Source organism: Periophthalmus magnuspinnatus, chromosome 3 (genome assembly GCF_009829125.3).
Source record: "Periophthalmus magnuspinnatus isolate fPerMag1 chromosome 3, fPerMag1.2.pri, whole genome shotgun sequence".
NCBI classification, from domain to species: Eukaryota; Metazoa; Chordata; class Actinopteri; order Gobiiformes; family Gobiidae; genus Periophthalmus; species Periophthalmus magnuspinnatus.
Genome location: NC_047128.1, coordinates 28,360,828 through 28,377,669, shown reverse-complemented (window position 1 = coordinate 28,377,669; position 16,842 = coordinate 28,360,828). Strand labels below are relative to the sequence as shown.

At 40.4% G+C, this 16,842-nt stretch overlaps 1 protein-coding gene across 1 annotated transcript in view; it reads left to right on the top strand.

The window, feature by feature from the left end:
- insyn1 (inhibitory synaptic factor 1) overlaps nucleotides 1-16,619 on the top strand; it is a 35,919-nt gene extending 19,300 nt beyond the window's left edge. Inside the window, exon 3 of the mRNA XM_033991706.2 lies at nucleotides 15,653-16,619. Within this exon, the coding sequence (XP_033847597.1) occupies nucleotides 15,653-16,489 (837 nt within the window). The 3' untranslated portion in view covers nucleotides 16,490-16,619. The remainder of the gene's footprint in view (nucleotides 1-15,652) is intronic.
- The last annotated feature ends 223 nt before the right edge of the window (nucleotides 16,620-16,842 follow it).

Sequence of the window (16,842 nt, the reverse complement as noted above, 5' to 3'; positions counted from 1 at the left end):
ATGTCACTCTGCTAAATTAAGAAATCCTGCAGCAGGTGGTACACGGAAAAAAGAAAAAGAAAAAGGAAAATGGTAATACAACAATGGAAATAATCCCAAAATGATCCGCTTTCTGCATCTCTTCCCAGTCAGTGTTAGTATGCTTGTAGCTTTCTCCTACCTCAGTCAATCTTGTCCAACCTTGCATGTGAATATTGCCATCTCTTGAAGCCATATTTGAGATAGGCTCTGGAAGAATAGAAAAAATATAAGAAGAATTTGATAAATAAACACTTATGTTACAATAAAAAAATAAATAAAAAAAAAAAGTTAAAAGTGGTTGATAATGTTCTTAAAATGACACAGATGGGGCTCTTTGGCATGAATATGTATGTATGAACAAATCTTTGTAGTTAGTTTAACAATAGACAACCACATGGCATACTGTATTACTGTAACAAAATCTAACTTTTCTCTGTAAATTTGACTTTATGTATTCACAATCCCACTTAAAATTCGCAAAAAGAAGTTAATATTCAAAACTGCTCATTTCTCAGCTAATATTGTTCCAGCTGATTGCTTTAGAAGTTCAAAGTGTTGGTTCAGGGAAAAAAGACTAAAGATAAACCTTTCCTCTGACATTTTGTGCTATCATAAAACTGTGTCTAGGGAGTATAAAATTAGGCAGACGTGTTAAGGATTCTGGTTTAAACCTTTCTCTTGCACTTTCACTTGACACACACACACACACACAAGGCAGCCTGACCTTTACACATAACATGGCGTTAATGTAAATCTTGTGCTGCTCCAACTAATTGAGGCCTGCAGCCAAAAGATCACAAGTGTTGCTTTGACGTGTCCGTGAGTGTGGAGACCTGTGTGCAAGAATTTGTCAAACACGCTTTCGTCTCTCCTGACCAGCTCCATGCACACTCTAGGACAGGGCTGACACCCTTACTTCACACGCAGCCTAATTGCATAGACATTACATTGGCAGGTAGGGGACTGGGGAAAGCCAAATGTTGCGCGAGTGCTAGCAGGGGTAGATGTTCTCAAATTCACTTTGACAGCTCCTGCCTGACTGACAGATTGATAAAGGTTGACTGCAGCTGATCCGCGCTGCAGGTAGAAGGGACTCAGCCAGGCTCAAGGGATGGAGAAGGTGGTTTGTGAAGTAGAGAATATTTGCAAAAATATGAAATTGGATTTAAATCTCCCCAATAACGGTTGGTGGTCAGGCAATTAGACGTACATAGAGCAAAACAGAGCCCCACGCTGTTGTTTGCTCGCTGTGACCAGCCATAACAACATACATATGAATGAAGCTACACTCAGAGGTTTTTAGAAATGTTTTTCTCTCTTTCTATACAGTTCCCACTAATGTTTGAAGTTATTACTTCTGAGACATCCTGAATAAAAACAAAACATGGTGCATGACACGTTATGCCATGCAGACCGTGCAAGAGTTTGTTGAATTATCCTCGTATCGGAAACCAAATAATAAACATGGAACAGTTTCATATAATGTGATTATATTGTTATTTTTTTCAGAACAATGCGTGTTAACAAACAACAGACAGTTAGATTGTATCCTGTTCCATATGTTGTCCCACATTGGCATTTATACAAACACGCTCGTTGAAATAGAGCATACAGAGATTGGATGACAGAGGAGCGATGTTTCTTGCCCATGACACAAAGGAAGTACGCACAGGTTGGAATCAAACCACTAACCTTTAGATCTGTGGGCTAAGATTCTAGTCTTGATGCACTGTTGCCTGTAAAATGCTGCATGTATATTCAGTGAGTTTATAACAAAGAGGAATGCAATATCTACACAAACACATTATGTGTGCCATCTATTTGTACTCAGGCGCTGTTGAAATTAGATCTGCTCTGAGACGACATATTGCACAGCCAACTGTCACACACAAAACATTTTTGAAAAACATTTGACAATAGCAACTGAAAAGAACAAGTGAACAAAATAAAATCACAACCTCACGCTCACGAGACGTTTACATTAAGACAAAGTCCATTGAAAGTCAGCGTGTCCTGGGCCTATAACGCAAACTTATTGACATGCAGGGGAGAAAGGCACCCTGACACTGCAGCCAACCATGAAGATTCATGAACTCAATGCTATTATCTATACATCACTGTGTGTATGGCCCTTTTCCCACAAACTGACAATATCGCAGGACATCAGAGTTAGAATCATAGTTATTTTAGAGAACAAGTGTAGAAAATAAAACAAATTCATTAAACATTTTGAGTCAGTTTAACACCCAAGTCTAACATTTCTTACACAAGGCTTCACAATAATATCTTAATGTCCCAAAAATGGCTACAAATTGAGTCTGAAAGAGCAGTGCCCACAATATTGATCATCCTTAACAATTCAATTTTATTCTTATGGCGACAGCTTTTAGTAAGTCACTCAGACCGCACTTTGGACAAGAAACACCCTTTTGGCCGAATTACCCTGATGATAGCTTTTATGTAAACTTCTGTGACAGCCCATAGTTGCACTTTTCCACCATTTTTCAACTTTATTGGCTTCCTTCCTTTATCTCCTATCGCTGTATTTAGTGTTGATGATTTCCAATGAATGAAAAAATAGGCCATTGGATTCTCTTAATTCACTGCACACACATTCTGCCCCTGTCATTTAATTGATAAATGCATCCTCACTCTTCCCCCATTCACTCGCTACCCACAAAGCTATCCATTTATTGCCACTTCCATTAAACGGAGCAGAACGGTGAGTTTTGGAGCTCAGTGCCGGTATCTAGGGCCTAATGAATTGCATAGACTGCAGTGAGAGCAAGAACATGTGCCATTTGAATGGGAGGGCACTCAGTAGCATGTCCAGAGTGACAATGAGTGAGAGGAATGGATCACTGGACATAGGAAACAGTACACATAGGACACAGTACACACAGTACACAGTTTTAATAGGACACATTGTCTAAACGTGTTCTATTTGTCTTACATAGTATGTCAACTAAATAAGTCACTTTTGTTTACAGACTGCTTGTCTCTGTCTCTTAATTATCGATGCGGACAATAAAGATAGATAGCTTGTAATTTTTAACGGAGTAAAAAAAAGTATGATACAAAATAAATAAAAGTTTGGAGAGTTCAAGTAGTGTTACAGTAAACAGTAGATATTTTGTTATGAGCATATAATAGAATCTGTGTTGTTGCTGGAACAAGTACATCTTGGGATGTAGTGGAATCAAAAATTCAACTTTCAGAGAATGTTTTGGATTTTTCACGGCTAGCTGGGCCGAACAGACTGTTATTATCAACATGTTAGCAGATACATATAGAGTATTCCATGGTAGTGTGGGCCTAAAGCACCCTACCAGCAGCTCTAAGGCATGTCATTAGAAGCACCCAATCAGGCCCAGACACAGGGCTGCTGCTCAAGAGGCAGAACAGTGGCCCCAGGCACCAAACACATACTCAGCCCTCTACAAGGTCTTCTCAGAGCACGACCGGTCAGCTCTCTACTTCTTTAGAGTCCCTCTTTCCTTATTTTTATCGTTACATTTAGGATGATCTCCTGTGATGTAGAAGGAATATTAATCAGACCAGCGTAAAACTAGAAGGAGCTGCAAGAGGCTCATGTTTGTCCTCCTCTGCCGCTGCAGCAAAGCTCTGAGGCTTTCTGCATACCACATTTCTGAAGCCCCCCCTTGACACGAGTTAACAGTAGCCTGGAGTTACAAAATTATGAGCAGCATTTCAAGTACCAAAGGCGTTTTAGTGACATGCTGAAGTACCTTGATGGGATGCCAATTTTCAACACTGGTCATCTGAATAAATTGTGACCCATTAAATGAATATTTCATACGCATTTTGATGAGGACTATTAGGGAGTCTGCAAACATTACCAGTTATTTGTTGCCCTCTAAAATATTCAGGTTTTCTTCCTTTTGCTATAGAGGCAGTGAATACTTTTGAAGCTCAATCATTCATTTGGTTGCCTGATATAAATTATTGATTAGATACATAAACTCATACATAATTAAAGACGCAGAGTTGCATTTGAAAAATCTGCATTTTGTGTTACTAAATCGATTAACCATCAAAATATACATATTGCAGAGGTAAAACTTGTGCATATATTAAGGTAAATGACTTGACAATCAAATAATGCTTGGAAAATGGTAGTACATATCTCATAATATGGACAATAATATATCCTGTGAAAATTTGAATTTAGTAGCAGCTACAAGTGCAATACTTTTTCAGCATTTGTCAGTAAGTTTTAATGCAGTGTCCTGACAAGCATGTTTTTTCCCATAGAACTGTCGCCTTAACACTTAACTTGCTTTAACTTTTTCTTTTATTCTCATAAGACAGTAGCAGCCACATGTAGACAATCTTCACAACTGCACTCTTTAAAATTTAAGGTTAAAAGTAGCATTAATGAAACATCTTGTTGATGTTTTATAAGCCTCTGTGATGCATCCATAATTCAGTCCTCCACAGTGCATTTCTGGAAAAGCTTTTGCAACTTGAACATTATCATTTCACTGAAGACCATAGGTGTATTCTGACCAGCAGTACTGATTCACATCAACAGGATGGCTCTGATCCAAAGATGACGATAAAGCTTACACTGACGGATGAAATCCTATCTTGGTTTTTAAGGAAGTTCCAAACCACTAAGCAGAACAATAAGAAGAATATATCGGTAGGACATATTTAGAGCATGCTGTTTCAAGTTGGGTTTTTATGTCAAATTTAGCTCTGGCCTGTGCTGTCCGGTGCATCTGGGAGTAACTGTCACCAATGTTCAAAGGGGCATGGACTCCCCTTGTCCTTCTCTCTCACTCTCCCTCTCTGCCTTTCTTTCTTTCTCTTTTTATCCCCCTCTCTTAGCCCTTGAACTCCCTTGAGACTGGAGACACTAACTCCGAGGTCTAGTGTCAAGGGGGCTGTGAGATAGAGGCCACAAATGAACGCTAGCTGTGCTGAGAGAGTGAGAAATACATGCTACAAAGGTTACAAAAAGGTTGAGATGAGCAAGCTAAAGACAGTGAAGGAGCCAGATACGGGGTGCTTCATCATCTCCAGTGACAAGTGCACATAGGGGGAAGCAGAGTACATGTCCACTTACAATGTGCAAGCCTATACAGCAGGCTGCCAGCCAGCGGTCACCTCACAGACGTCTGGCCAAAGACTATATATTAACCTACAGCAGCTGGCGAGGGTCCAGGCCCCAAGGCTGCACTTTTAATTGTGCAGAGGTAAAAGTGTAAGTGTGTATAGGGGGAGGGGGTTACTACAATTACATTAACATTCTGATCATTACCAGGACAGTCACACTTGACAGGTTCACTGCTCCAGAGACACAACAAGCCCATGATGACAGAACATCTGGGCCTGCTTAAGCACAATGGTCTTTAGACAGGAATAGTGCCTAGTTAACAGTCCTCCAGTGGATTCTCAACATGAAAGGACACAATCTCTAGGTAAAAGAATATTATTTTACATTCTGGAGCCCTCAGTTACTCAATCCTGTCGATGCAGCGGTATTCGCCCACATCTACACGACAGAACAAAACTCATTTTCCTGTCTCCTGCTGTTCTGGAGTCCACAGATGAAAACATTCAGTGGCATTGTCCTGAGCACTGCACAATCATGGAGGATTTATGCTTCCAGCTTGTATCAAATTAATTGTGCATGGTGTGGGGAGGGTCGGGAGAGTATCTCCCAGAAATGGATTTCAACGTGTCATACACAATTGCATGAAGCAAAAGTATATTGCTTTCTCTATACTGTGTACAGCGCATCCAGTCTAAACTACAGAATTCCATACTGTATACTAACTACAATACCGTGTTTGTCTCTTTGTATTTTCTGACCTCGTATGTCCCAATTTTACTCTTTATATATTATGATATTATTAGATTTCCATTTTGACGTGTTTGGCTGAAGCCAATTCATTCATTCCCATGAGGAACAAGGTTATGTTTCATTATTGTCCTGAATTATTGATAAATCTCATGACAGCCACATGACAAAGTATCGCAAACAGCATTGATCAGGATACTCATTAAGACGCACTGCTGTGGAATTAGAGCAAATGGGATGGGCCCAACTCTGTATGACTGGGAAAATTGAGTGGTTGACAGTAAATCCATTTGGGTTCTTCCGACAGAGAAGGAGAATAGAACTGACAATAGCTTGAGGGGTCTGAGCTCCATGGAGTGAATACCAGAGTGGAGGAGAGGAAAAATAAATAAAGAATGTGTCACCTAGTGGGAGGAGGAGGGACTAGGGCTGGATCTGTCAGAACTCTGCTGCTGTCTGCAGATTAGATCTGGGGCTATTTAAAGAGGGAGAGCATGCCAAAGCTCCCATGCCAATGTCCACATAAAGGAGCCACACAGGGTGACATCATCAGTGGCCATCACCTGGAGACAAAATGGCAAACATGATGTATGGGGCGCACACCTCCAACCTGATCAAGCTCCACTCTCCACTGAGTCAAGGTCACATCCTACTGAATTTGCCTGATGATGTCACAGCAACAGACAGAATGGTAATGCACATTTTAATGGTTATTGTTGGCTTATAAATAAGACCATATAAGCCCAAGGTTAGAGCCACTGGCTGCCATTAGAATAATTACAGTTTTCCATCAGGATCAAAGTGGCATGAGCCTTTTCTGACAGCCAGACAGATTTGAGTCAGGTGAATGTTTTTGCTGTGTGCGTCTGGCATGGGGCTGTGTTTGTGAAGAAAATAAGAGCTAGTGATTGATGTATGGGGGCTCGAGTGGGTGTTTGCCAAGCTGCCAGAAGATATAGAATGTGTACATGTGTGTGTTCCAAGGCTGGCAGGGTGTGCATACTTGGGTGTTCATGTCATGTGGATGTGCAGACAAGTGTGAGCGATGCCTTCTGCCTCAGATTGATTAGATAGATGGCTGCTAGCAAACTGGCAAGGTACATTTTCTGAATATTTGGTCTCTTTCTATACTCAACTAAAACAGCGCTAGACCAACTGTGTTAGTCTCCTAAACGTGAACCAAAGGTGATAGAACTATGCATGCCAGCTAGACGGCTAGGCCTCATTTAGCCTTTGATACATACCTTTCTTTCCTTCCTTTGCTCGCTCGCTCCTGTGTCTGTCTCTCTCCTAGGCAGGCCTGCAGCAGTGAAGTCCCCTCTCCCCGCACACACACCGACTCATTCGCATTTAACCACTCCTCTCTTGCTGTCATCAGTCAAACTTTCCTTGTCACAAATGAAAAGAAAAGCTACAATAAAAGCTGTCAAAACAGTGGCCATATAAGGACTCTCACGCTAGCGCTGCATTTACCCATGGCTACGGCTTCTATGGATTATTAATAAGGCGAGTGCTTCAAATCTTTCCAGGAAGCGAGCAGAATGGAGTGTGAAAAGGGAGAAGCTTGCGTCAAAAAGGTGCCTGACAAACAGTAGTTATTGCATCATGTCGACAGAGCAGCCGTAGCTCATTTGCAGCCAGCCGAGTAGCAGAAAGGGTCACCAGGGAAGAGGCAAGGGAGACCTCAGCGGCAACCAAACTCACTTTAGCTTTCCACACAGATGGCTGGCTAAGCACCCACAGCACATCTCTATACCTGCTAATTGCGTCGGCTGCATCACTTCAAACTTTTTCTTCTGCCATCTTTACAGAAAAGACAAATGTGCTTTATATGGGGCATTGCGTCTCCATTCTTCATTTTGTCCAATTTGTGTCAACAGTGCAGCACAATAGGGCCAGTATTTATGAATTGGTAATGTACAGCACAGGAGCAAGACTTGAATTGTGAGCAGGAAAGGATGGTGAAATTGCCTCCCTTGTCCTTCACCTTAATGCATACAGCTTATTTGTCAGAAGTGACTGAAAAAAACAGGTAGACATGCACTTATAGTAGTATAAAATATAGGAGCGGGAGATGATGGATAGTTGCCAGTTTTAAAAATAACATATAAACAGACCCGGACTAAAAATCTGAAAGCGTATCTATTGTAAAAATGGCAAATCTGTTTGTCCACCGAGTATATATGCTCTGATAATTTCTTTTTAAATTACTGTTCTGTCACTGGAGGTTATATGGAATGTACACTATATTCATCAGTGGCCACATTTATACTAATATTAATATACTGATTAAATGGAGTTAATCTAAAGTGTAAAAATGTCAATTGATCATAAATAATTCTCCATATAAATAGGCTTCTTCTCTTAAGTTTGTTTACCAGCTCTGCTTGCAGGAAGTTCTCAGAAGAGTGAGGTAGCACCTCTACAACCACCACTGTCTCTCTGCCAACTCGGCACACTATAATTATCTGAGCACACACTCACCCACACCCACAGCCTGGAAAATGCAAATCAACTCAATTGTTTACAAAGGAAAATAAGCAAGGGGGCATATATGTATTTTCTGTATGCAAAGCTGCCAGTGATATATTTTTGAGTCAATATTTCAATATGCAATTAAAAGAGCTGAACCGCCCATGCAGTGAAAAAAACAGAACGCTTTCCGAGCACATCTGTGTTTTCATGACTAAATTAACAGTTAGTGGTAAGCTATTTTTAAATGATTTATTGTGTGCATTTACCATTGAAGAGATAGAATTGAATAGATAGATGCTACATGCACCATTTAGGAATATATATATATATATATATATATATATATATATATATACACACACACACATACATACATAAAATCCATGATCATTATACTGAATGTAGTCCAGTAAGTTGCACTTAGATTTGATTCCAAAGGTGACTTTAAGTCACTGTTGTTGTATTCCATTATAGCAATACCGTGCTATGATCAAATGCTCAAGTGCATAACAGTTAACAACGAACAAATTCATGCTTCCGCAGCTCTGTGCTGCTCTGGGAAGGGGCATTGGAGGAAGCTACCACTTTCCTTCAGTGAGAGGACTCGAGCAGCTGGGGTTTTACCTTGGATGTACGGGCTTTATGCATTCCTTACTGGAGGAGCTGCAGACTTGAATGCAAATCCACTCATCGGGCGGCGCTAAAACCATGTGAAGTTTGGCACTACACTCGTTAACCTGCGCTCTAAGCTTGGCTGTTGTTTTATATTGCTATTTTTCAAGAACAAGATACAGAATTTACCTGTACTGAAGGCCTAGGAGCTATACTACATACAGCGCACGCAGCAGTGCAGAGGCACATACAGTTACCGCAAGGGAAATTTTCAACAGCGACAGCCCTCATTGTAAATAAATATTTTCATAACATGCTTATTGGACTGGAAACAATTGGACCAACCTACATAGTGTTTGAGCCAGTTTAACCTTAAAGGACTTTTTACTTTACAAGTTTGTGGTTGTTCTCTATGCAGTCTGTGGGCAGATGGACAGCGCCACTATAAATAACAGATAGTGTGATTGTGAAAGTGATGAGAACAGGTACGCGTGGCAGCCAGATGGTACCTTGTGGGGAATGCCTCCTGGTGATTTTGTTTGCAAATAGGTCTCTGTGAAGTCAGCCGGGCTTCTTTTCCCTCTGAGTTGCTTGTTGTTAAAGGCGGGAGAGCTTTAGGTAGTGCCATATCTGATAAAGGTGTTGTGGACTCAAAGATGTCCCGCTGCTCGCTGGGGAGAGAGTGAACGTGACGTATCCTGACAGGTTTTGTCACTCTCCGAGGCGGTCGCCCTGGAGATTGTCACCGATAGACACGGCGGAGGGTCCGGGAAGCAATGACAAATTGTTTTGAGAGAGAAGTTGGAGATCAAGTCAATATCCATGGCCTACTTGGGAAAGGTGGGGAGGTAACGTGGGTGTGCCATCACTCAAGATTGTTTATTTCACTTCCCATTCCACAAGCGTAGGTGTCTTGACCTCAAGAAGGGAAAAAGAGCAAACTGGGCTGTTTTCAATGAGGCATATTCATGACCACAGTGATTTATTATTGATTTCTTTCTTACATGAGCTTGATGGTGTATGCATTGTTCATAATGAAGTGTAGTAGACTTGAAAGGGACTCCAGTTACAGTCGTCCAGCTAATTCTGTGTTTTGCATTCATGTGTTCCTAGTGTTTACTTTGTGTTATTTTATTTTTTTTTAATTCTGTTTTTGTTTTGTTTTGAATAATGTGGTATTATTAAAAAAAAACTGTACTGTAATGTGGCAACAGTCAAAATGCGGTAGAGATGTTATTAGATTCAGATTGCGTTCGTATTCGAGTATAGAGGTATGAATTAAAAACAAAATGAATGCTTGTTTTAATTGTATGTGTTTGGAATAGAACTGATGGATTTGATGATTCAGTCATGAATCATTTTGTTTTACTCATTCTAGTAAGTAAAGTTAATAATTCAATAATAACTTTATACAATATCCAGTCTATTGTGTAACACACCCTTTGGTCATATCTGTGCCTCTGTGAGTCAGGTTTAAATATAGTCATATTTCGTGACACAAGCATTGTAATTATAATTCCTACTTGTGTCTCTGCAAGATGTAATAGTTTCTTCTAATTTAGTCCAACATGGCTGCCTACACAAGGCTCGACACAGGCCTAAAGACAGCAGCAGTCCCTGATCTGTGAAACCAAGTGCAACAATGTGAACACAGAACAGAGGCCAAGAAGAGTCCACTGTGGGCTCACAGGCGAGACACAGAGTAACTACAAATATGCAGTACATGGCTAGAGGAGGGAAAACAACATTTACTTCCATCAGGTAAACTACAAGACCAGAAAGGTTTTATTGGCTACAGAATTTCTCAAGATTAGGGTAAAAAACGAGTAAATGTTTACTCCACCAGCATTTCTAATTTGTATTTAAGTCGTCTATTTCTGAAAGTGATGAAATAGTGGACAGTGATGCTCAGAGTCACTACTGTGTTAGCTAATTTTAAACCACAAACACCCCCAGACAGTGACTCACAGTTACACAGGTATGAGAGTCCTGTTCTATAAGAAATATACACAGTACTACTCAGTATAGGACACACATGCATGATAAATAAGTAAACAATTGTTCAAATTAAAATTTTGAGGAAGCCTCAGTGTTATTACTGTTTGACCCTAAATAGTTTAAATAGTATACATTAAAAGTGTTGGTGATTAACTTTGAAGTTATATGCCAGATACAAAAAAAGAAACTCCATGAAAAGTGTCGTGAAAGGAATAAACAGTGTTTTCACTTGAACATTGTAGATCACCTGATATTGAGTGGGTAATGATATATGGGCTTGAAAAATAAAACATGGGAGCACACTCCCATAGAGGTAAGCACTGCAGGCCAACCTGCCACTGGCATATTGATTGTGTACTCTTAAAAATATGTTTCACTGTTGTTGTATCAGCACAGACTGTCAGTCCTCATCACACAGCTCCAAGTATCAGGCATGATGTGCCACAATATCATCTGGCATAATAATGCATCCCTTAGTTTACAGTCACAAATCATAGGCATGGAGATTAAAATATGAGCATGAATGTAATGGTGATACCAGCCTTAGCTGACATGCTTCCTTTCACCTGTCTGTTCTTTCTGTTTTTTACTTACAGTAATCTTCATACATTATATAGTAATGGCAAACTGCTGGAAATGTCACACAGTTTAAATGCTGAGAATAACCATAACACATTTAATGGCAACAGGTTTAATACTCCTGGAGCAAACTTGGGAATAAAATTCTTAAATAGTGATTTTTACAGTTCGCTTTACGTTTTTCATAACAGTTTGACTTCTTTCTCCACCAATGCAATTGCCAAATGACAAGCAGCACAGTGCATGGCACAGTAGACATCATTCAGCCTCTGTTGGCCAGTGCAGAACCTGGCAGTTCAGACTGTCCGATTGAAAAATTCACAGCACAATTGGTTTAACCTTGTTCAGAGGTTAGTTTCTCACATGCATAAATGCACATTGTGACAAACCCTACACACTTCTTTGGTTGGCCTCCAGAGGAACAAGCTACATTGATAATATCATTAAAATAGGTCAACATGGCTGTTCTTTACATGTGGCCAGCATCATTTGACAGTCCTTGTGTCCAATCCGGGAACTATCTCTGGGAAACAGACTGCAGATCCTTGTAGCGTGCCACCACCATCTTTTTCTGGTCATTAGCACTAGGCCTTAGCACAGGCGCAGGCAATGAAGGAGAACCTCAATAAATGATCAGTGTGTGCTGCCATAGCTGCGTACGCTGCATCTGCTGTTGTACAAAGTCTCCATTTTGTTTCCACCAGACTTTTGGATTTCCCAGGTTTTGCAGAGGTAGCTCAGATATTTTCTAAGTTTCAACATTTATAAAATGTATAATATTTAATTTTAATAAATAACTAATTCATTCTACCATTATTATTTACTTCATTGCTTTATTTTTTACTGCTAATGATGTCGCAGGGCTTACAGCTTCTCTCATGACAAGATAATTATGCCAACTGCTTCCAGCATACACTTCAAAGGGCACTTCATCCCCTCAGCCAACACTACATTATAGAAAGTCTGACCAACCAGGATGGCCTGACATAAATCATGTCTATAGCATGGCCAGCCCAGATCCTCTCCAATCCGCAGGACTTGAGCACATTACAATTTACATGTGAATATTTAGTGTTACTGCTGCAGAACCACGATTCATAGAGTGCAAGGACATCATGCATATGCTTGGGGATGGATCAAACGCTTTATCTGGGTATCATGTCAAATAAATGTATAATGGAATCTCATATAGACCTCGGTTTTGAACTGGATTTTTAAATAGTGAATGAATTCACTGGAATTGGTGCTATGACTTTGTTCACCATAGCCTTGGCATTTCCTTTAGTAACCACAGCAGATGGTGCTAGCCTTGCATACTGTATAATGGTATAGTAAACTTTGGCTGAAGACTGCACAAAAAATGTAATTGGGGAGAGATATTCGACATAATTATGTGAAGAAGTATGCTTTTTTTTTTTTTTTTTTTACAATTACAGCCCCATAAAACTGTAATATTAGCTTTTTTCACCTGTAACTTAAAATCAAACTACTTAAACTACTTGGATTTGCATTAAATAATTTTATCTTTCTATTATACTTATAACCAATTTATTTTAGTTGTTAGTATTAGGGACGTCTTGGGGGAAAGAAAGCAAAGTGATGGAATGTTAGTGAGAAAATGCTTTGAACATAAAATGTTCTGAAAGCGGCATGAGCTAGCAGCATTTAAACAATATTTGTTAATGTTTTAGTTTGATGCCAGCATGCAAGGCCATTCAGATAATTGCTGAGACCTCCTATCTGACATCAAGCGCTTCCAGGCCCAAAAGAGCTGCAATGGAGCATGCAGTAACTCCGTGGCATGTTGAGAGAAAGAAATAACATTTAAAAAGTGCTTTATTGGCTGTGGTGAATACATGTGAAGATGTTTCAGATTACATCATTAAAAACCTACTCTGTGCCTGAAGCTGGGTGCTGCATAATAAACATGTGCAGCAAAATATTCTCAGTCTCATCTGAAAATGAATCCAGAAATAAGCGGGTGGCAACACAACAGATGGAGAGAGGTCACTTGAACATAGCGTAATGATGCAATACATGGAACATTCACATGTATGCATTTTCCATAAGTTTGTAAAGCTAGAACTTGAATGGACTATATTTTTAGTTTTTAATCTTTTTACTCTTTTATAATATGAGACTAATTAAAAACACACAGCATGTCTGGACTATCCTTTGTATTTTATGCAACTCTGAGCAAACGTCTTTGCTGGACTTTACAGTTGCCAATTTTTTCACTGCAAAGCAATCTATTAATGTAGCTTTTTAGTCTTCTATGGGGTAGCATTCTGCTAATGAAACGACTGCACTTTGCATCAGGTTTGTGGAGTTGTAGTGTATTTTGGATCCAGCTTTTGAATATTTATTAAAAATGGCTGAGCGGAAGCATGGGTTGTGTGGGCTTGAGGGCCGAGCCTGGTACACGATCATACCTCTAACCACAAGGAAGCTTTGAATAGTCCCTAGGAGAGATTGCAAAATTACTCTAACATGTATGTATAAAACCACTTCAGGTATGTTTTTGATGAAAGAACAATGTTAAAAAGCTCCAAAAAGTGGATTTTGCATAATTCTAAACTATTCATTCATTGGCACTAACTGAAATGAGTCATAAATGGACAATGAAAGGATTTCCCAAACATTGGTGCCCAGCTTTTGAGGAAACTTGGATGAATTTTCCCATTATTACCTTTGCTTTATTAGTGAAACTTTCTGCCAAGGCAGATAAGTATGCAACAGGCCTGCTTCACTCTGACCTCCAGTTACTCAGAGCAATCATCTCCGACAGGTGTGGTGTACAGTTATAAGTTGTCATTGCCTGATGCTGCAGCCAGAATATGCCTTAAAGTACCTCTGAGAGCTCAAAACTACTCAACCCTGATCAGGTGCACAGCTGCAGATGACACGTAGCTCAATGTCTCAATCCCTCTCATCCAAAAGGCCTGTTACATTAGTTTGTATCATACTTTGCTTCAAGTCAAATGGGGTTGGAAATCTGGACCAGTGTGTCCCTATAGACAGCTGCTTAGGCCTGTAACTGTGTGCTGCCATTAAGTCAAACAGGTGTTTTAATTATTCTGGCTAAGACTCCTCTGCACAGGGCTATTAAGTGTTGGCACAGTAAACATGAGTGGGAATTGCATAGGGAATGAGTGCTGGACTAATTCTGTTTACGCATGCAGTGTTTGATAAATCCTGCACTCATGACTTCTTTTGCTCATTGCCCAAAGGGAACTACTATATGGTACAGCCAGAAAGACTGCTGTTGTCTGTACTTTTAATGCATGGCTGTGGATGTGTCCGCCTGCTTTACAGTCTCATGATTACTTGCAGTGTTACATTTTTTATTCTTCACACTCAGCATGAATTTAAAATACATATTTTGACAGATTCCTACATTTTTATAGTGCTATAGCAATCTGCTTAACTTCATGACACCATGTGGTGGAAACAGCAGAGCCCAGTGCTCAGTGTTGGTGCAGTGAACATGTGCTGCATTGTGACCTAGAAAGAGACAGAGACACTTATCAGGCTAAATTAGCCTACATACTCCACTGCAGGCAGGGTCAGGGTAACCAGCAGCACAGGCTGCCACACATCACTAAGGGAGAGAGAATAAGCATGTTATGACTCACTGGAGTCAGGGCTGTGGGTTGAGCTTTGTTTTTTTTCTTCTGTTAAATAAACTCAATCTTATGTCATAGACAGCAGATCACAACACTGAGTAGCACAAGTATCTTTGATGAGGCATGACTCGTCCTCTGAACACAGCGGCTTTTCACTGGATAACACACATCTAACCTGCAACACCTGTCCACACAGACCTGAGGAGAAACAAAGACTATAGAGTTTGGTACTCTACGCTCTTTGTATAAATAGAGGCATATGAAATCAAATGAAAAAATAAATAAACATGCAGTTGCATCACGCTTTGCTTTCAGTTGCATAACTATGAAACGGAAATTTTCAATTTATCTATAGATTTGTTATCTATATCTACATGTAATATGCTGTGTTTGTTGGTGAAATGAGTATTGCTGAATCTTATATTTTGTTACTTTTCATGAAGTGTTCAGGTGGAAAAGAACTACACAGGTGATATATATGACTTACTCTATCTTGTCTTTGTTGTTGCAGGTGGTGGGCCAAATAGACAAACTAACATCGGACTTTGACTTTGACCTGGAGCCAGATGACTGGACAGTGGCCACGGCCAGCAGCACCTCCAGCAGTGAGCGTGGCCTGGGCGAGGCCTTCAGGCTGGACTTCCTCAATGCAGATGTGCTGTCAGACAGCTGGGAGTTCTGCAGCTACCTGGAGGCAGCAGGAGTGACCTCTCGTCGAGCTGCCAGTCTCAGTGGAGAGCAAATGGGAGACGCACAATCAGAGCTGGGCCGCGGGACCATCCCCACACAAACAACCCCCCCACCCCCTTCCACTGCCTCAGTCTACTCCCAGATGAACGGAGGGCTACCCATCCCCAATGGGCCCCGGATCATCACTCCAGACTCGTCCAGTGAGGAGGCCAGCAGCTCCACACACAGCCACAAGACGTCACGCACATCGGGCACCAGAGAGAGAGTCCGCTTCAGCGACAAGATCCTGTACCACGCATTGTGCTGTGACGATGATGATGAGGTGGAGGAGGAGGAAGAGCAGGAGGACTTGCAGGAGGACAAGAGCGGCTGTACCACTCCGGACAGCGACAGTGAGCCCAGTGTCCTAACAGCGCCTGTCACCCCCAAACGTTCTTCCTCAGAGCACTCCCTTCTCCATAACTGTCTAGAACCTTCCTATGTATCCTCCCCAGTTAAGGGGCTAACGGGTCCTCACACACTCCCAAGGAAAGGTCTGCAGAATCCCAGCTGCCGCAAAAAACTCTTACGAAATAGCAGCACACAGACTGTCTCTGACAAGAGCACCCAAACTGTACTGCCCTATATTCCAGCCAAACAGAAAGCAAAGGACCACTGAGAGCAAGAACTTATAAACCATAAATTTCATTATGAGGACTGTGCATTATTATTTAATATTAAATACATAGCTCATAGATTAATACACAAATAAATTAATTACTAAATAAATAAATGATATATGGTAAATCACTTGCTGATTAAATTCATTCTGATTCTCAGGGAAAACACAGTGAGCTTGGGTCATTATATACATTTTTATCTACATATTACTTTATTACTGGTTTGAACCAAAATTTGGTTATTTTGTTATTTTTGATTTATTCAAAAGAATGGATCTCTTGTATAAATCATTTTAAGTGGAACATGGATTACAAAAAAGCTATTATTTTATGATAAAATTCGCATTGCTTA